Source organism: Tachyglossus aculeatus, chromosome X3 (genome assembly GCF_015852505.1).
Source record: "Tachyglossus aculeatus isolate mTacAcu1 chromosome X3, mTacAcu1.pri, whole genome shotgun sequence".
In the NCBI taxonomy this organism is placed as follows: Eukaryota; Metazoa; Chordata; class Mammalia; order Monotremata; family Tachyglossidae; genus Tachyglossus; species Tachyglossus aculeatus.
This window is the reverse complement of record NC_052099.1, coordinates 6,248,953-6,270,286: the sequence shown is the minus strand read 5'-3', so window position 1 is coordinate 6,270,286 and position 21,334 is coordinate 6,248,953. Positions and strand designations below refer to the sequence as shown.

The window sequence follows — 21,334 nt, the reverse complement described above, 5'->3', positions numbered from 1 at the left end:
ACTAGGCTACGGACACCTTTTTCAAATTAGTTTTGCCCATTTTATGAAGTCCCTCTCCACTGGGTCTCTGCTGTGTTCACAGTCCTCTTCCCCGAGTCCCTGCCGGTTTTCCACACAAGTGCCTTGGATCTGTCATGTCCAATGGTTGAATGAAAGTGGATTGGAGGGAAAATGGGGGGAGGAAAGGGGAAAAAGGGAGAAGGTGGAAAAATTGGGAGAGAGGAACAGGTCTGGGAACAATGAATTGTTAACTTCTCTGTGACTCGGTTACTTCATCTGTAAAACAGGGATTAATACTGTGAGCCCCATGTGGGACGGGGACGGTGTCCAACCTGATCAACTCATATGTAGCTCAGCGCTTAGTACATTGCTTAGAACGTAGTGCTTAACAAATACCATTAAAAAAAACAAAAACCAGAGTCACACACAGTCAAATGAGGGCACAGAAAAGTTCAGTCCACGTCTCCCCACTCCTCAAGAACTGGTTGCCCATCCACCTCTGCATCAAACAAAAACTCCTTACCATTGGCTTTAAAACATTTAATCATCTTGCCCCCTCCTATCTCACTTTGATTTTATACAACTCAGCATGCTCACTTCACTCCTCTGATGCCAACCTACTCACTATACCTCAATCTTGTCTATCTCACCACAGACCCCAAACTCATATCCTTAAGGATATATCTCTTCCAAGAGGCCTTCCCCAATTAAGCCTTCTTTTCCTCAGCTCCCTCTCCCTTCCGCATTGTCTACGCACTTGGATCTGCGACCTTTGGGTATTTGATATCCGCCCCACCCTCAACCCCACAGCAGTTAAGTACATATCTATAAATTATACATGATAAATTATTTATATTAATGTCGGTCTCCCCCTGTAGACTGCACTGTCGTTGTGGGCAGGGAACACGTCTACCAACTCTGTCATACTGTACTCTCCCAAGTGCCATTATGTCATACTGCTGGGTGATGCGGAATCCTGCCGCAGAAACCAGTTTGCAATTTGCCATGAGAGGGGAAAAACTTTACATCTGTCTACATTCGAGCAGAAGTCAATTTAAGATAGAGCCGATTGTCTCACGTAGTTCATCTCTCAGAACTAGTTCTGTCAACCTGCCAGCCGGTTGGGCGGGTATGAATAATCTGCCCGTGTGAGGGACAGATCGAAAATCCTGGTAAACGCGTCATGGGCAGGGAACGTGTCTGCTAATTCTGTCGTCCTCTCCCAAGTGTTTAGTGCAGTGATCTGCACGTAGCTCAATAAAGGCCATCGGTTGATCCAAGCTGACATTTTAGGTCCTGCCTGACTTCTGATGCTTATTGTTGTATTGTACCCTCCCAGGCGCTTAGGACAGTGTTCCGCATACAGGAAGCGTTCAATATATACGATTGACTGATGGAAAGATGAATGAATGACTGCAACCCCAAGCTACACAAGCCTTAGTGCTTTTCAGCGCGGCGCTTCTCAACCTGAAAAGTCCGGCCTCCCGTCTCCTCTCGGCCACTGCCAAGATGCGGAGTGGAATCAAGGCACCGGAACGGCTGTCGAACTGAGCATGCTCAGTAGCTCCAACCGCTTTCAGTTCCGAGTGGGCCGCTCTGGCGCCGCACTAACTGTCACGATGTCGCGGGCGAGGACCCCAGACGAGGTGGAGGAGGATGAAGAAGTGGGCTTTTTAGGCCCTCGGGAAGGCTTTAATCCAAACGACAGGCTCCAGTCTTCGCACCGAATGCTCAGCTACAGTGATGCCCTGCTCTCCATCATTGCCACCGTCATGGTGTGTATTAGCGCCTGGCCCTGACTTTCCGTTGCCTTTCCTCACCAACGCGCCCCACCCTAACCCTGGTTACCTCAGCTGAGGGCAGAAGTGCGCCATGACTCACGTTTCTCCTTCTGTCTTTTTTCTAATGCAGATCCTGCCCGTGGCCCACACGAAGATCTACCCAGATCAGGTACTGTGCGGCGTCCAAATCTGAGGCGGTGTGTGCCCCGGGGAGCCGCCTCTCCGTCGCTCACCTCATGAAAATATAACCCATCTGCTGCTGGTGTGAGGTTTTCACATTTTCCAGAAAAAAACAAAAGGGCGGGAGAGGTGGGTGCCCCGAAAGAAAAGTGAAGACCAACATGTGTCCCCGGTGAAAACTCAGTAGTTGCCCAAAGTCTCTTTCCGTAGGCTTTTCCAATGGCGAAACTGAATCATAAGCAGCTTTCTTTATGATATCTGGTAAGCACCGAGGTAGGTACAGGTTAATTCGGCCGGGCATGGTCCCTGTTCCGCGTGGGGCTCACAGCCTAAGTAGGTATTGAATCCGCGTTTTACGGCTGCGGAAACTGAGGCGCAGTGATGTTAAGGGACTTGGACAAGGTCACGCAGCAGTCAATTAGGATTAGAACCCAGGGCCTGCGACTTCCAGGATCAAGAAAGTTCTGGCTAAATTCATGGATGAGAAGTCTGTGATAGATCATTAGACTGCAGTTTTAGAAGGTCCAGAACTAACCACCCAAATATTTTTGGTGCTATTGTCAAAGACTGGGTTGAGTGAGCCATTTTTCTCACTTAGCACGGCAGTGCTTATTTTTTTGTTATTCCCTAAGACAGCGAAGCCAACACTCCGTTTTTCTTTAGGGTATAGATTTCTGATTTATACCCCAAATAATTTTTAAACTAGGGCTAAATCCCCCAATATAAATCGTAAACAATCCTAAAAATGTAGTTTAAAAATAACTTACCAAGTTTTCACCAAAACTTACCAAATATTCACTACCAAAATAGGTGTACATAGATTTTCGAAGTCATACATTTTACAGTTTGCCATTGGATTTAGTGTATTTGGGTGATGAATGTTTTGGGAATAAAATATCTGGAAAGTTTCACCATTTTGTCACTTTGAAACACACCATAAGCCTTTTTTCTTTCTGGGGGTTTGCCTTGGGCTTCGTAAAAAGACTGGAATTTATTCGGCTAACTGTCATCTGCAGTCAGTTTTTGCTTTTTGGATGTCAGCCTCCTTTTCGCTCCAGTCTACAGCCTCCACCTCAAAACGAAGATTTTGATGCTGGGGTCCGAGCCCCTAAATCCTAATCAACATTGCCTTAATGTCAACAGGTAGCTGTGATGTGGAGGGTCTTTTAGCCGTTTGTATCCTTTGTCAAAGAAACACTTGCCAGACTCCCAAAAGGGTATTCATTGGTGCAGTTCCCCAGCTCCACACTGCCTTTCCAGGCCTTCCGTGGTGCACCTGTCACTCATGGGGGAGGAGGCAGACAGGTGAGTTGGGTGGCACAGTTTGCGGACTGTTCTCCACTCCAAGTCTGAAATCATACCATGGCCCTGAAATAGCTCCATGGTATGCCACCTTCTGAAGCATGCACTGAGTATTGTTGAAATGTGATCAAATAAAAGCATGGACGATTTATATATATATGTAATATGTATGTATATAGGTGTGGCCTGGGAGTCAAAAGAACCTGGGTTCTGATCCCGTTTCTGCCATTTGTCTGCTGTGTGACCTTGGGCAAGTCACTTAACTTCTCTGTGCCTCAGTTACTTCATCTGTAAAATGGAGATTAAGACGGTGAGCCCAATGTGGGACAGGGAATGGGTCCAACCCAATTACCTTGTATCTTCCCTAGCACTAAGTACAGTGCCTGGCACATAGTAAGCACCTAACAAATATCACTATTATTATTATTATTATCATCATCATCATTTCATTCGGGAGAATTATTACCTTTTCTGAATTTTAATTTGGGTAGAAATCGGGTTTCAATTTCCAAAATTTGGGGGTTTAATTTAGCTTTTTTCTTTTCTGGTTCATGTACAACAGCACCTGCCTCCTCCTCCTCCTTGGGTGGCAAGTGCACAATGGACAGCCTGGAAAGGCTGTGTTGGCTCTGAAACTGCACCCGTAATCTTGCCCATCCAGAAGTGGCTGAGGCAGATGCCCTCCACTGTTTAGCATGGCAACCACTTTTGGGTGCCAATTCCTTATTATATTCTTGCCCAAATTTCTGTGGGCAAATTCAGGCCAGTTCCTTGAGCCTTCTAAGAGGAAATAACCCAACCAGCTAAGTCTGCCTTAAACAGGAAGTCGATTGCTTCAGTGAAATGATCTCATGATCAGGATTCTCAAACATTTTCATTCCATGACTCCTCTGCCCTACTTTGGCCTTCCATGAAAAAAGAAAAGGCTACATTTTGGCTGTCTTTTAGCATCATTTAGAAGGAAGGAATTCATGGTCCGGGCAAGTTTGGAAGAGTCACATCTAGGATGGTGGGTGCGGATACCATGGGGAGATGGAGGTGGAGAGTGGCAGATTCCAGTTGTCAACAGTGGGTAGGCAAGAGTGACAGGGTACCAGGCTTCTCATCCCTACCACATGCCATCAGGATGTGTAGCATTCTGGAAGGGGCATCACCCTATCACAACAAACAGAATCCATCTTTTGTCACTTTTACTCAGCTGGTAGGGGTGGGGGGTTGGGAATATAAGCATTGTGAGGGGTGCACATTGCCCCTTCGATAAGGAACCTCCCACTGTTTGTGATGAGGAAAGAGAGTCAAAGAGAAAAATGTGCCTTAGGTTTTAGTATTCTCAGGCCCATCCTTATGCAGAGGGAGAAATGGTGATGGTGGACATTGGTATGTCCTGTTATTATAGCCTAAGGTTTGCTGTTCAGACAGCAAACATCAAACATCAAACAGCTGTTCAGAACTTGGCAACTCTGATGTTTGTGACCCATCACCCCGCTCACTCCAGACTCCAAAATTCCATTCGCTCTTCAATGTCGCACCAGACCCCCAGTTTCAGAAACACGGGTTCAGAGCAGAGAACCTTAGGACTGATAGGATCCTTGAAGATTCACCTAGCCCCTCTCTCAGCCTTTAGGCAGGTTCACACTGAACTTATCCATCCCTCGCAGATCTAATTCATTTTAAGGAGAGCTAAATATATTTAACCGAGGCTGATTTTACACATGCAAATAACAACTTGCTCTATAGAAGAAACAGTATTTAGGGAAAAAAATAAAAATACAACCACAGACTCTTGAGAGCGAGATGATGCTAGTGGAATTGCCTGTGGTTTGCTAGGGGCTATGAAACAATAGACAAAGCAGGAAAGAGGCATATGCCCACAGCCAGCATCCTCCACAAGAAAAGAAGGCTTAATGGAGAAGCATTGACTGCACTCCCATAGCCTCATCCTTAACCTTCTAGCTTTCAGCTGTAGCTGCCAAGATGGTGGCAGCTGACATTTGTATTCATATCTGCTTCTCCCTGCCTTTTCACTGACCTGGCCCACAAAAAGAATATCTCTGGAGGCAAAGAATGGAGGTCAAAAGAAAAAAGAACAACTATACAGGGGCCTTGCTGTCCTCCTGTTGTCTGTTGTTGGATCTAAAGCAGACTTCTCTTCCCTCTTGCAGTCAGATCCACGCCCCACTCCTCCTTTCCTCTTCCTTGTGAAAGCCCCATGATCAAGCCAGTATAAACACAGACAACTTCACTGTCTATGATCACCAGCAGGCAGGGGGCAGGGGAACCATGCTTCTTAAGCAGCCCCATCTTTTCCCGAGCTAAGATAATGAAGTGCAATCGATCAATCAATCGTATTTATTGAGCACTTACTGTGTGCAGAGCACTGTACTAAGTGCTTGGGAAGTACAGGTTTCCAACATATAGAGACGGTCCCTACCCAACAGTGGACTCACAGTCTAGAAGGGGGAGACAGACAACAAAACAAAACATATTAACAAATAAAATAAATAAATAAATAGAGTAATAAGTACGTACAAACATATATACATATATACAGGTACTGTGGGGAAGGGAAGGAGGTAAGGTGGGGGGATGGAGAGGAGGGGGAGAGGAAGGAGGGGGCTCAGTCTGGGAAGGCCTCCTGGAGGAGATGAGCTCTTAGTAAGGCCTTGAAGGGAGGAAGAGAGCTAGCTTGGTGGATGTGGGGAGGGAGGGCATTCCAGGCCAGGGGGATGACGTGGGCCGGGGGTCGATGGTGGGACAGGCGAGAATGGGGCATGATGAGGAGATTAGCGGCAGAGGGGCGGAGGGTACGGGCTGGGCTGTAGAAGGAGAGAAGGGAGGTGAGGTAGGAGGGGGCGAGGTGATGGAGAGCCTTGAAGCCGAGGGTGAGGAGTTTCTGCCTGATGCATAGGTTGATTGGTAGCTACTGGAGATTTTTGAGGAGGGGAGTAACATGCCCAGAGCGCTTCTGGACAAAGACAATCCGGGCAGCGGCGTGAAGTATGGATTGAAGTGGGGAGAGACAAGAGGATGGGAGATAGGAGAGGAGGCTGATACAGTAGTCCAGACGGGATAGGATGAGAGCTTGAACGAGCAGGGTAGCGGTTTGGATGGAGAGGAAAGGGCGGATCTTGGCAATGTTGCGGAGCTGAGACCGGCAGGTTTTGGTGACGGCTTGGATGTGAGGGGTGAACGAGAGAGCGGAGTCGAGGATGACACCAAGGTTGTGGGCTTGTGAGACGGGAAGGATGGTAGTGCCGTCAACAGTGATGGGAAAGTCAGGGAGAGGGCAGGGTTTGGGGAGGAAGACAAGGAGTTCAGTCTTGGACATGTTGAGTTTTAGGTGGCGGGCAGACATCCAGATGGAAATGTCCTGAAGGCAGGAGGAGATGCGAGCCTGGAGGTAGGGAGAGAGAGCAGGGGCAGAGATGTAGATTTGGGTGTCATCAGCATAGAGATGATAGTTGAAGCTGTGGGAGCGAATGAGGTCACCAAGGGAGTAAGTGTAGATCAAGAACAGAAGGGGACCCAGAACTGAACCTTGAGGAACCCCTACAATAAGGGGATGGGAGGGGGAGGAGGACCTGCAAAAGAGACTGAGAATGAACGGCCGGAGAGATAAGAGGAGAACCAGGAGAGGACAGAGTCTGTGAAGCCAAGGTTGGGTAGCGTGTTGAGGAGAAGGAGGTAGTCCATAGTGTCGAGGCAGCTGAGAGATCGAGGAGGATTAGGATAGAGTATGAGCCGTTGGATTTGGCAAGCAGGAGGTCATTGGTGACCTTTGAGAGGGCAGTTTCCGTGGAATGTAGGGGACAGAAGCCAGATTGGAGGGGGTCGAGGAGAGAGTTGGTATTGAGGAATTCGAGGCAGCACGTGTAGACGACTCGTTCAAGGACTTTGGAAAGGAATGGTAGGAGGGAGATGGGGCGATAACTAGAAGGTGAGGTGGGGTCAAGAGAGGGTTGTTTTAGGATGGGAGAGACATGGACCTGTTTGAAGGCAGAGGGGAAGGAACCAGTGGAGAGTGAGCGGGTGAAGATGGAAGTTAAGGAGGGGAGAAGGGACGGAGCGGGAGATTTCATGAGATGAGAGGGAATGGGGTCAGAGGCACAGGTGGCCGGAATAGCACTTGAGAGGAGGGAGGAGAGCTCCTCTGAGGATACTGCTGGGAAGGATGGGAGAGTAGCGGAGTGTTGAGAGCTGGGGGGTTGGAGAAGCGGGGGGAGTGACTTTGGGGAGGTCAGCCCTGGTGGATTTAATTTTGTTAATGAAGTAGGAGGCCAGATCGTTGGGGGTGAGGGAAGGAGGAGGGGGAGGAACCGGGGGCCTGAGAAGGGAGTTGAATGTATGGAAGAGCTGACGGGGATGATGGGCATGGGAGGAGAAATAGTTTTGTCTGGCAGAGGAGAGGGCTGAGTTAAGGCAGGAAAGGATAAACTTGAAGTGAACGAGGTTGGTATGGTGTTTAGACTTTCACCAGCAGCGTTCGGCAGCTCGAGCATAAGAGCAAAGGAGGCGGACGGTGGCAGTGATCCAGGGCTGTGGGTTAGTGGTACGAGAGTGGTGAAGGGAAAGGGGAGCGAGTGAATCTAGCTGAGTAGAAAGGGTAGAGTTGAGAGCAGTAATCTGATCATCAAGATTGGGCAGAGAGGAGAGGGAGACGAGATGGGGTGTGAGGCGCTCAGAAAGATGGATGGGGTCAAGAGAGCGGATATCTCTGTGAGGGAGTAATATGGATTTACAGGGGAAAGGAGTGTGAGTGAGGAGGCAGGTGAGAAGATTATGATCAGAGAGAGGGATTTCAGAGTTGGTGAGGGTGGACACAGTGCAGAGGTAGGAGATGATGAGGTCGAGGGTATGACCAAGTTGGTGAGTGGGCGAGGTGGGGTGGAGCAAGAGGTTGGCAGCGTCAAGGAGAGATAGAAGGCGGGCGGCAGAGGAGTCGCCAGGGATATCCATGTGGATGTTGAAGTCTCCGAGGATCAGAGTGGGCATGGAAAAGGAGAGAAGGAAGGTGAGGAAGGGGTCAAAATCGTTAAAGAAGTTGGAGGTGGGGCCGGGGGGGGCGGTAGATGACGGCTACAAGAATCTGGAGGGGGTGGTAGAGGCGAATAATGTGGGCTTCAAAGGAAGGGAAGGAAAGCGAAGGGGGAGGAGGGATAGTGCGAAAGCGACATTGGGGGGCGAGAAGGAAACCGACACCTCCTCCTTTTCCGGTGAGTCTGGGGGAGTGGGAGAAGAAGAGGCCTCCACTGGAGAGAGCAGCAGAAGAGACCGTGTCGTCCGGAGACAGCCATGTTTCAGTTAGGGCAAGGAGGAGTAAAGAGCTGGCAAGGAATAGGTCCAGGATGAAAGGGAGCTTACTTATAACGGAGCGGGGGTTCCAGAGGCCACACTTGGCAGTAGCTGTCGAGGGAGGGGAGGGAGGGGGAAAGGTGCGAGGGGTGGTCAAGTGCAATGGAGGTCAAGAGAAAAAGAACATAGAGAGTGGCGGGGGGAGGGGGCTTGTCCTGCTGGCTGCCTAATCGTGGATCCTCCCTCTACCAGAAGCCTAGCAAGTAGTGGATCTGACTTGCCAGTCAGTCATTCAATCCATGGTGTTTATTGAGTGCTTACCATGCACAGAGCACAGTACTAAGTGCTTGGGAGAGTACACTACAACAGAGAACTCCAGCCATGGCCACCATCTCGACATCTCCGATGGATCCAGAGAGGCAGCGACCCCAAAAGATTAAAGTGGAAGAAAGTTTGCTGGAGATCTGTGGGCAGAGTTTTAATATCACAACATTTTTTTCCCCTCTCTTACGGTCCTTTCCGATCAGCAGTTAATCATGTTCGGTTCGGTGTAGTCAGAGGTCAGAATTGCAGAGCCTTAGCAACAGAATTAAATGTCCCAGTTTAGTTGTACAGATAATGAACTGTGATCCATAAGCTTTTCACAGTACCAAGATGATTTCTGAAAACACAATCATTCAGGGTCTGATTGTGCCATATTTGGATTACCCAAATCCTATGAGATTTCTTCTCTCCTGTTGCCTGGTTTTTGGCAGTTTTACTGTGAACTTGCACTCAAATGAGAAGGTGGATGGGGAAATAAAATATGACACATATTTTGTTTACTTGCAATTCCAGGAAAAGAATTGATGAGGTTCAAAAGCAGTTTGGGGATCTCCTGTGTATTTCAGCTATCTGTGCTTGCTTTGACTCCCTGCCCCAAGATGGATAATTCAGAATTAGCTATGTTCATGGCAGGAGAGAAAAAAGAAAGAAAAACTACGTTACAGACAATCAAAGTCCTACTTTTTAGCCATTGGTTTAATGAGCGCTGGGAGGCAAAAAACTGATTCGTTTGAGTTTTACCTGCCCCCTTTTACTTTCATCCTTTAATAATATGCATAGGTGCAAATGAACAACAAAGTCAACAGAGAGCCAGGACCCAGAGGAGCGAAGCAGAAGCAAGGGGCCTGATGAAACCATAATCTGGATACAGTGCATTAAAAAGACATTAAGAGTTGGCTATTACAATTCTTTCAGGGTATCATTTTAATGAAGTATCCAAAGAATTAATTTGCCCTCCAATAACAATGCTATCTTTCATTTCAGCAGTTTGACAAAAGTATACAAAAGCTTCTCGCAACTAAAATTGCGGTCTACCTGATGACATTTTTAATAGTAACTGTGGCTTGGGCAGCACACATAAGGTAAGAAAATTGGGGAGTGTGGGGGTAGAATCAGCCTCTGGGAGTGGAGAACTACTGTTCTCTTTGCTGAAATCTTCCCAACGATACACTTCTGGGTGATTTTTGTGGAATCTGGGAGCAGGTGGAGGGTAGTGAAGCAGGTTAGGAGGCATCTCCATCTGCTACCAAATACCAAGTACCCAACTCACTGGGGGACTTCTGGGGGAGTAGACTACCCCATTGAGATCTGTTTGTTACCAGAATTCCAAGTCCCAGGAATTGTATGGGCAGCCAACAGGGATCATTGAAATATCACACACCAATATCCTTGAGGAAATAAACCCTTGATTCTGTTACGTATTCATATTAATGTCTGCCTCCCTCCACCTCTAGACTGCTAGCTTGTTATGGGCAGGGAATGCATCTGTTGTTATTGTATTGTAGTCTCCCAAGCGCTTAGTACAGTGTTCTGCACACAGGAAGGGCTCAATAAGTATGACTGAATGAAAGAAGAAAAGGCCAATTAAAGTGGCTAGACACTCACTTTGTAAGTTAAAATGGTTCATTAACTAAATTTCTTTTGTTTCCTTCTTTCAAAAAGATTGTTTCAGGTAATCGGACAGATAGATGATACCCTCGCTTTGTTGAACTTGGTGAGTTTTCTTTCCTTTTTTTAGAACTTATCACGTGAATTCATGGGGAAACGATACTAAGCTGCAAACATTTTCTGCACTGGTCACCCTTTTATTTGTTTAATATTGCCCGTTTCATTTAACATGGCCTAGAATTTAAGTTTCCATGAGAAAGTAGTTCTTCAGGTTATGTGATATTTCCTTTTGTAATACTCCCTGAAATTTCATTTCCTCGAAATGACAAAAGTTGTTTAACCCAGGGGATTGAAGAAAGCTCAAGCCAAACAAAGTTTTTCTTGTTACTGCGTAGTTTAGAGATGAAGTAGAAAGACCAGAAGATGAACTCTTCTGTCAATATTTGGATTAAGGAAATGTCAAATATTTCATGGGTGGTGTTCATTTTGTTCAGGGCTAAAATAGCAGTTTGAGAAATTGGATATTTTTTTGGGGGGGAGGTCAGGACACTTGCAACCCATTATCTTTTGCTATCTCAAAAGCTTGGAGGAAAACAGCGGCACAAGTGTTATGTGGGACCCTAGGGATTGATTCCATGTCATAGCCTCACCCCGCTTGAGAGAGGGAATTTAGGTGGTGTGGGGGTGGTGGGGGGAAGCTGGGAAGGAGCGGGTTGAAGCATAGCCCGGGGATGGATGATGTACACTCGTCACTGGACCGAACTTATGATTCTGTGGCGTAGGAGATCCAGTCACGTGCCTTTAGAGCTCCGGAGAAACTGCCCTAGCCGCCCCAATGGTAGTTCCGCCCCCAGCTGGATGCACAGCAGTGTGTTTTCTAAACCATCGCTTTGACCAAACGTTTCATCGCATTCTTCTTTTCTAGGCCTGTATGATGATCATTACTTTCTTGCCTTACACAGTAAGTAAGCAAACTTCATGTTTTTTCCAAGGTGCGCTGTGGTTTCAATCACCAATCCCAGCCTACAGGGCATAGGAAGCCCAAGTCAGCCAACGTGGTGCCAGTGAAACCAAGTGGAAGATGGTGCAGTTATCTGGTGAATTTAGAGCGGAGACAGTTGAGACAGCTTAGTGAGTACTAGAAACCCTCTAGACCGTAAGCTCGCTGTGAGCCTGGAAAGTGTCCGCTGACTCTGTCGTACTCGCCCAAGTGCTTAGTACAGTGCTCTGTACATAGTAAGCATCCAATAAATACCATTGACTGATTGATAGAAGCTGAGAAAGTCCCACTTTGACACCAGTACCCTGGAACACACCTCAGCATACTCAGGAAAATGAAAAAGACTTGGCCACACATGAGAATGTAGACTGTAAGCTTGTTGTGGGCAGGGAATATTTCTGCCAACTCTGTTGTGCTATACTTTCCCAAGCGCTCAGTACTGTGCTCTGCACGCAGTAAGCACTCAATAAATATGATTAATTGAGTGATTAATAATAATGCCCCTTCTGGTTCTTGTAGGCTTCTAGGGAGTGAGTCCAGGAAAGATAAAGAGTGTGTGCTTCCTCATATGATGGAGTGCCCCCCATTAAAAGCAGGTTAAGGAACACTGGTCCAAAAAATCATCTTTGGAAGAGCCCATCTTTCCAATCAATTTTTTCTATAATTCTCTGAAAGGAGCTTAAAACCTCAAGTTGAAAGTACAAAAACGGTAGAGTCCTACAATCTACTAACTTTCATCATAAGGGCGGCACTTAATATTGTGACTTTTCCTTACAGTTTTCCTTAATGGCGTCTTTCCCGGATGTGCCTTTGGGGATTTTCTTATTTTGCAGTTGCGTTGTCACTATGGGTGTTATTCAGGTACGAGGATGTCCTTTTCTGCTTTCATCTGACCTGTTCTTTAGAGATTCTTAGGTTTGAACTAGGGTACGCTCTAGTCCTGACAAGCAAAAGCTTCTAGTTTTTAGTTCTGGCTAGCCAAAGTTAAGATTAAGTTTTGTGATACTGCTGCTTTTACAATGACTGTTTTCCCTGTGTTATTGCAATGTGACTTTCATCTTTATGACAAAGGACGAGTCCCTTCCCTCCAGGAGGGCATTTAAGCTACACAGAGGACTAGGAAGCCACTGGAAAGACCTATTTAAAAGAAAGGGCTGAGGCAAAATTGGGATCTGACTTAACCAGAGAAGGTAGCAGTGCTTCCAGCTCTTGGCAATTCCTATTCCTTGTATGGAGATTTCAGTTATCAGGTTTTCCTTCTTGGAGAGCAACTGGGTGAGAAGCCAAAGCCCAGATGAGAGGTATAGGCTTTGCATAATTAAGACCAACACTGTCTGGAAAGTTACTTGGGCATTTTCCTTTCCTTGTGTAGTTTACCTCCTCTAGCTATCTAACAGTCTATCTAAGTGATGTCTCACCACCTGTGCACATTGAGTCGTTTAGTAGAAAAACTTGTCGTGGTTCCCCAAATAGTTCTGCTCCTCAGTGAAGCGTTGATTACCCTGGCTTTTCTTCTAAAGTCAGACAGGGCAGGACTTTTGCCCACAAACTCCAACATCCTCCTTGATACAAAAACCTGAATGCGATGGTGGAATCTCCCATCAGGAAAGCCAGGTTAGTCTTGGGCCTGAAACTTCAGGACTGAGAACCCACGCAGAGGAGTCGATTCTAGTGCAGGGCCACCCACACGCTCTAGTCTCTGCCAGCCACGTTCCCACTGTGGGACAGAATACCACAGAAGAGTAAGCAAGCCGGCATATGGCACATTTGCAAAGTGCACGTGCAGTCTTTGTGCACATTAGCTACAGGAACGTCTCTAGACTGTAAGCTCATTGTGGGCAGGGAATGTGAATGTCTCTGTTTATTGTTGTATTGTACTCTCCCAAGAGCTTAGTACAGTGCTCTGTCCACAGTAAACACTCAATAAATACGATTGAATGAATGAATGAATGAATGAACGAATCAACCGGAATGAGGCCAGAGCAGTGCTCTTTTCACCGGAACAACAGCAGAGCTGCCCCCCCAATTTTTATACATTCATACACACACACATCTAGAAGCAAATGCTTCAATGCACTTCCCCCCCCATCCCCCTTCCCTCCACACACACCCCATTTTGTCCTTGGAATCTCCCCCTATTCCTCCTTCAACTTCTGTCACCCATTGACTCAGTGCCAGAAAGCATTGAGGGCTAATCGGGAGGAGGTCTGAAGTGCTAGGGTTAGTGTCAGTTGTGTGAGATCCAAATGAAACAGAGTTAAGGTCTGGCAAGAGGTCTGGCACAGGCCTATAGGTGACAGTGGCACCCAAAGTATATGTAAGAACAAGCTTCATGTATGGGCATTGGAAAATTGCCATTATTCCACCTTTTACTGTGGCTGGCTAACAATAGTGGTTAAGTAATAATAATGATGGCATTTATTGAGTGCTTACTATGTGCAAAGCACTGTTCTAAGCACTGGGGAGGTTACAAGGTGATCAGGGTGCCCCACAGGGGGTTCACAGTCTTAATCCCCGTTTTACAGATGAGGGAACTGGGGCACAGAGAAGTTAAGTGACTTGCCCAAAGTCACACAGCTGACAGTTGGCAGAGCCGGGATTTGAACCCATTACCTCTGACTCCAACGCCCATGTTCTTTCCACTGAGCCACGCTGATTCTCTGATAACACAGTTGTTTTTTCCTATTTGCAGGCGGTGATAGTAGTCTATGGTTTTCACTATCCACATTTATTGAACCATCAGATATGGAGATCTGAAAATAATTTGAAACATTTATACAAGCAGCATATCTTAAAAATTATATTAAGAGGACCAGCTTTCTGTTTTTTGGCAGCCATCTTCTCCTTTTTCTTTTACCCCGTGGTAAGTTCTTAATAATTCTGCTTTTCGCATCCTTTGAGGGCTGTCTGACATACTGGCTCACAATTCGAATGGATTTTTATATTGGAAGAATGATTTATTGAGTTTACTGAATATCGAAAATATTTTTTGTAACTGAATAATGGGATCATGAAATGTGGTTGATTGAAAAATATAAATGTGGATCAAAATTCTACATTAACCGAAAATTAAAATGAATGTTTTTATTTCCTTCTATAGTCTTACCTTCTTCTTGGGCTTGTTATCTTCCTTCCGTACATCCACAAGTTAACTATGTGGTGTAAGGACAAGATTATTGGTAGGTAATAGTGTCTATAGTATGTAGAGTAAAACAGAAAGATGACAAGCATGAGTTTTTTCTAAATGTGTTTTTAATGCCAGATGCTTGGCATGATGTCTTTTTGTACATTACTAAAGATGCAGGAGAATCCACTCTTTTGAGGTTTTCCATTCTGATGAAGGTTGCTCAGGTTTAGCATTTATTCAGCTTCCATTGTGTGCAGCGCCGTGGCAGGGGAGCTGAAGACAACAGCCCAACCCAGCCCAAAATGTGGAGTACCACTTTGCCTGGGGCATGGGGCAAGTTACCCCACTTACCTCTGCCTTCCTCCAGACACTACGCTAATTTTATCCCTAAATTTAGCCCTTACTCTGGCACCACCTGTCTTTCTTTGCATACCTCCCCAAACACTTATCCTGCCTCTTAACCGCCCCAGCGCTTAGAACAGTGCTTTGCACATAGTAAGCGCTTAGTAAATGCCATCATCATTATTATTATTATTAACCCAATCCAGTGCCCTCAGGTTTTTCTCTGAGGTTGTCTCTACATTGCTGGCCATTTCTGGAAAGGTTGCTGACTATAACTTATCAAAAGTTGTATTTTAGGCTTTTAATTTCAGGCAGTTTGACGCTTCCTTCCCCTCTCACCCCTCACCTCCCATTTTTCTTAGCGCTAGTCCCCCCAGAAGGGGAAAATCCACAGACTGCTGAGAATAGGGATTGGGTGAGCATCAATCATTTCGAGTTCTCCCCTCAAGCCTAGATTACAAGGAGATGACAGTAAAAGCAAAGACAGTTTCCTACTGGGATACTGACTTAGCAGAGTTCATTTACTGATGTCAGTAGACAGTGTATTTTGAATTTTGCCTTCTGGAGTCTACCTCTTGCTTAGAAACCTGTTTCTTCACAGATTCTATTTGTTGTTTTTTGCTACATAAAATCCCAAGACCTCCTCTAAACAGTGCTAGGAACAACTACTAAGAATGTAAGGGAGCAAAACTCCCAACTTTCCAGAAGGTTTCACTGTCCACACTATTTAATATTCGATATTTTGTCCTTCAGTCTGTTTTTTTTTCTTAAATAACAGCCACCGGATCTCAAATTTACTGTCAGTGTTTCAGGGTAGGATAAAAGAGGTAAACTATTAGTAAATCCTGGGAAATCTTTAACGCAGGAGAAATATTTAAAGACTGGAGCCAGGAAAAATAAGTTCCAACCTCTGGAGCAAACCAGAGTTGGCCTCTCTGAGTCAAGCGTTGACATTGCCTTCAGTGATAGTCCGTATCTTTAGAGAAAGGAAATGGAAAAAAAAAGCTGCAAAAAAAAAACCCCACACACCACTCCATGAGGCCTGGAGTGGGAAAGGAAACTGAAAGGAATGTTTTTTTAACCAACATGGTGATGAACAGGTGCCCTTTCCTACTATCTATAGAGACTATATTGTCATTAATATAAGGTGTCCTCTTTCTTCATACATACGGTCCTAACCTCAGTTAATGCATAAACTGGAGCTCAGTTAATTATAAATTTCTCTTACAAAACTGCCACTTTGAACCCTGGCTCTGTCTTTTCTAGGGTTTCTGTTCTCAAGGCACTCCTTCAGACCCCAACTCTTCCTAATCTGATTCTCTGCTCACTGTGGGCGTAGGGCATGTTGTCGGGAGATTGGGAACAGTTTCAGCAACTTTCTCAGGCTTTTTTGCTGTTTTCTGCCAGAAAAGATTTCTCTTGGTGGGCCACTCAAGAGGAACCTCATGAGAACCTGAACCTGAATAAGTAGGCCCTATCACCATACCCCTTCTTTACCTTCCTGCCCTCATCCCTTCCCCGTGCCAGGTATTATCCAGAAAAGCTTTCTCTGACCTGAAATGGCTCTGCCACTTGTCTGCTGTGTGACCTTGGGCAAGTCACTTAACTTCTCTGTGCCTCAGTTACCTCATCTGTAAAATGGGGATTAAGACTCTGAGCCCCGTGTGAGATATGGGCTGTGTCCAACTTGATTACTTTGTACCTACCCCAGTGCTTAGAATAGTGTCTGGCACATAGTAAGCACTTAACAAATACCATTTTTTAAAAAGGGGAATATTTTTTCACAGCCCGGTGAAAAAATGCAAGTTTTTCTTTTGCTGTGTTGTGGGTTAAGACTGGAGGGCGATGGGGTTGGGAGACAATGAAAAGGAGAGGAATGGGAAGGATAAATGGGAATCGGGGGGGAAGCAATGTGGTTTAGTGGAAAGAGCAGGGGCTTGGGAGTCAAGGACATGAGTTGTAATCTCGGCTCTGACACTTGTCTGCTGTGTGACCTTGGGCAAGCTGCTTAACTTCTCTGTGCCTCAGTTACCTCATCTGTAAAATGGAGATTAAAACTGTGAGCCCCCCCATGGGACAACCTTGTATCTACCCCAGCACTTAGAACAGTGCTCAGCACATAATAAGCACTTAACAAATACCATTATTATTATTATAGATGCAGGGTGAAAAAGAAAGGTAGCTTTAGTTAGGGTGACGCAACTGTGAGGTACAGAGTGGGAAATGAACCTCACGGCCATTCTCTATTGCAGGTCTAAAGGAAGACGAGCGTCGTCCGAGTTTGGAGTTTTTTACTTTTAATGTCCACGAACCCCTGAGCAAAGAGCGTGTTGAAGCATTCAGTGATGGAGTTTATGCTATTGTAGCAACCCTGCTCATTCTCGATATATGGTAAGGCATTTGGTCTCTCAATTTGGAAGAAATAAAAACGACAGATGCCACTCAGTAGCCGTCCCCATGAGGATTGGCCTGGGTAGATTATGTACTGAAGGAAAACAAGATAAGCAAATGTATGATTAGGAAGCGGTCAGAAAATAAGGGCATCAGCTTTTTTGTAGAGCGAGCCCCTCAGAACAAAGTAGCTTTGATTGAATTGGCAAACCAGAAGGGACATTCATGAAATCATGTTGTCTCTGTTAATCAGTTTTGCTCTGACTCAATATCTGGTGACTTCCTAATGTCTTTGCACCGTCTTTAGAGAAGGGTAGACGGAAGAGAAAGACTGGTTTTCAATTACTGCTGCTAATCCTGAAAGTCATTGCAGTCAACTTTCAATTATCAAAGAAGTTGGTGTCCAAATGGCAGAGGCATCCTGCGGTGCCCCAGGGCTTCTGGTAGCTAGTCAACAAGGGAACGCAAATAAATAAAATACAGTAAGAGAGGTGTTGCTTTTCCCAGGAGCTAGACACTCTGCGTAGCCTTTATTCCAGTCATCAGATGTCTGTTTCCACACGACTGGGCAACCTTATATCAAAGGTCAACAGTCAGAGAGTCCCCTTCTGATTGACAAGCTCTGATTTATGTTAATACGGAAATGCGATGGATGGGCAATTGAGTATATGAAGAGATACTAGAGCCCAATCCCTCCTTTTAACCAGTGATTTCCACCTCGCCCCTCGTTTCCCCTTCTCCCGCTCCCTTACGTGCCACTTTGCACTTGGATCTGTGACCTTCGGGCATTTGATATTCATCCCACCCTCAGCCCCACAGCACTTATGTACATATTTGTAAATTATATATTATGAATTATGTCTCTATACTGATGCCTGTCTCCCCTATTCTATAGGCTTGTTGTGGGCAGGGAATGTGTCTACCAATTCGGTTGTGGTGTACTCTCCCAAGTGCTTAGTACAGTGTTCTGCACACTGTAAGCACTTAGTGAATTCCATGGATGATGATTAAACCTTTAATTAGAGCAGCTAACAAATAGCAAATTGGGCTGATTTAATTTCCTCCCCCTCTCCCTCCCCATCCTTCAGATGAAGGTGCTAATGACATGTGAAATGGTCAATTGGTGGACTACAGGCCAAAACAAAGTAGAGAAATAGAAGATCTTGGCTGAATAGTTGAGTACTGACTGCTTATTCTTTGTGTCTTAGCTGTGCAACAAGCTGATGAAGCATAATTTTATTCTTTAAAACTTATCAGTGAGAACAATGTTCCCGATTCCAAGGAGGTTCAAGAGAAATTCCACAGCAACCTTATTGAAGCTCTCAGTGAATATGGACCAAACTTCCTTGCTTACTTTGGCTCTTTTGTAACGGTCGGTCTCCTCTGGTTTGTTCATCACTCCCTCTTCCTCCACGTAAGAAAGACAACCCAATTTATGGGGCTGATGAATACATTTTCACTGGCCTTCATCGGAGGGCTTCCTCTAGCTTACCAACAGACCAGTGAATTTGCAGAGCAGTCTCACAATGAAATAGAGACCATTCGGGTCAGTTGTATCATTATTTTTTTTGCCAGCATCTTTCAGTTTGCTATATGGACCACAGCTCTCCTTAATGAAAGGGAAACATTACATCCTTTTGCATGGTATGGTGGAAAGGAACATGCCTTTATGTTTGCCAAACTAGCTCTCTACCCTTGTGTGAGCCTTGGCGCATTCTTTTCCACTTGCTTTTTGAGTAAATTCAGTACAGCCATCTTCCATCTCATGCAGATCATAGTCCCATTTGCCTTTCTTTTGTTGCGCATTTTTGTCAGAATTTCTCTGGCGATTACCAGGTCAATCGTTTCCCTGGGCCGACGAAATAACAGTTTGTTACGTGAAGGTGAAGGGAGATCACCTACTACCGAAACCCTCTCATAACACTACTACTTGATATCCAGTTCAGCTTTTAGTCTAACTGGCAGCTCTCACGTTATCTTAGATGGTCAGTTTTCACAGTGCTCTGTGCTCAAGGTGATTGTTTCTAGCGTACTGTTTCATTTCTTCAATGGGAGAAAATGCATCCTGTCACAGTTGGGAAACCCATTGATGGTTCTGTTATTTGAGGAGCAGCAGATTTCCTTAGTGATAGTCTTTTTATGTGAATACATATATCTTGGGGGACTGAATGGAGGATTTGGGAGCCATTTCATAATTTAGACAGATGTCATTGATGTTTCACTCCAGAATTTCTAAAACGGTATTAGGAGAAATACCTAGACCCTGCTCAGCTTGGAACTCAAGCTGGAAGAAGTTTGCGGGGAAGGAATACACTTGAAAGGGATTTTTTTTTCCTAGCCACTAACAATAAGATTGGGGAGTTATCCTTGTTCTACGTGAATGTAAAAGTCTATGCAAAGGCCAGGTTTTTCTATATTCTGACAGAGAAGACACTCTTAGCAGGTTTAGGGCTTGTTCAGAAAATCACCTGTACAGTGTGGTCAATCTGAAAGCATGTTCGCATTGCCGTGCCCAGTCAAGGGGGAGAGTGAAGGCGTGGCCTGTGCCACACCACTACCGATGGAGGGTCCCTCTCCTTGGCGTTCACTGGGTCTCCCCCATGGCACCCGAGCAATGGTACAGGAAGCAGCTGCTGAATCACGGCCAAAGGTTACAACTCGATATGTCAACCTCCGGGCCATAGGCCACTCTTTGTGCCAGTGTTTGGAAGGCCTCTGTGGAGAAGAGACATTTGGGAGCGACAATTTAAAAACTCGAAAAAGGCTTTCTGCTGTTTGCATTTCGTAATACGTTTTGTCAACAAATAAACTCAACTTTATGAGAAGTTCTCTGTTTTATCTGTTCTTTTATTTCCGAAGAGCTCAAAGGCCCTTAACTTCAAAATTATCTTTCCATTCTTTCTGAAACAATCTGAAACTCTAGCGTTCCTGAGTGATAGCTCCTTAATGCCTCCACCTTGCTTGTTGACTATACAGACACTGGACCATAGGCCATTTCCATGGCTGAAGATATCATATCCCCAGTACTTTGGACTAATGGCACCAGAACCAATGTAGAGCAGATCATGAATAATTTCAGAATATCTCAAGGTCAGCATCCTCCTGAATGAAATAAAGGAGGATTAGAATGGAATAGAGGCCATTGGATTAGAAGAGGATCATTGGTGACCTTTGGGAGGGCAAGTTTGGTGGAGCAAACTTGATCACCTTGTATCCTTCCCAGCGCTTAGAACAGTGCTTTGCACTTAGTAAACACTTAACAAATGCCATCGTTATTATTTTTATTACAGGCAGGCAGTGTCTCCCAAGGAGGGTCCGATCCCATGGAAGGACCAAGTGGTTCTCTGGACCTTTTCCTGATCCCGCCTGCCTGTACTTCTTCCAAACCCCTCTGAATCCCTTCTCAGTCAGACCTCTTTACCCGTTCTCTTCTCTCCTCAACTTTCCCTTTTTCCCACAGCCATGGCCTTGGCTCTTCACCCTCCTTTTGCTATGGCTTAGTTTATCTGCTTCTTTTCTTCCCTTTTGTCCTTTCTTCAACCTCCGCCTCCTCCCCCTTTTCTCTGCTTGTCACTTCTGTCTTGTTAGCCTCTCCCGTTCCCTGCTGGTTTTTTCTCTTCTGCTATCTTCTTTGACCTCAGAAACTAACTGCTCTTCCCCAGGATCAGATGCTTCTGAGTTAGTTTCTTTTTTTAAATGGCGTTTGTTAAGCACTTACCAGAAGCAGCATGGCTCTGTGGAAAGAGCCCGGGCTTGGGAGTCAGAGGTCATGGGTTCTAATCCTGGCTCCGCCACTTAGCTGTGTGACATTAGGCAAGTCACTTCACTTCTCTGTGCCTCAGTTACCTCATCTGTAAAATGGGGATTAAGACTGTGAGCCCACATGGGACAACTTGATCACCTTGTATCCCCCAGCACTTAGAAGAGTGCTTTGCACATAGTAAGTGCTTAACAAATACCATCATTATTATTATGTGCCAGACACTA

General features: G+C 45.5%; 1 protein-coding gene across 4 annotated transcripts; it reads left to right on the top strand.

The window, feature by feature from the left end:
* The first annotated feature begins 1,584 nt into the window (after positions 1–1,584).
* TMEM175 (transmembrane protein 175) lies at positions 1,585–20,172 on the top strand. Of its 4 annotated transcripts, none has more exons than XM_038770173.1 (10): positions 1,585–1,775; positions 1,912–1,950; positions 9,867–9,961; positions 10,542–10,593; positions 11,413–11,448; positions 12,265–12,348; positions 14,180–14,350; positions 14,588–14,666; positions 17,209–17,347; positions 18,605–20,172. In XM_038770173.1, exons 1-10 carry the CDS (start codon positions 1,620–1,622, stop codon positions 19,266–19,268), a joined length of 1,515 nt encoding a protein of 504 aa, XP_038626101.1. In that variant the 5' UTR covers positions 1,585–1,619; the 3' UTR covers positions 19,269–20,172. The 4 variants fall into 4 exon arrangements, with proteins under 4 accessions (XP_038626101.1, XP_038626100.1, XP_038626102.1 ...); XM_038770172.1 differs by having other exon boundaries at positions 9,864–9,961; XM_038770174.1 differs by lacking the exons at positions 1,585–1,775; positions 1,912–1,950 and adding an exon at positions 1,978–2,090 and having other exon boundaries at positions 9,864–9,961.
* The last annotated feature ends 1,162 nt before the right edge of the window (positions 20,173–21,334 follow it).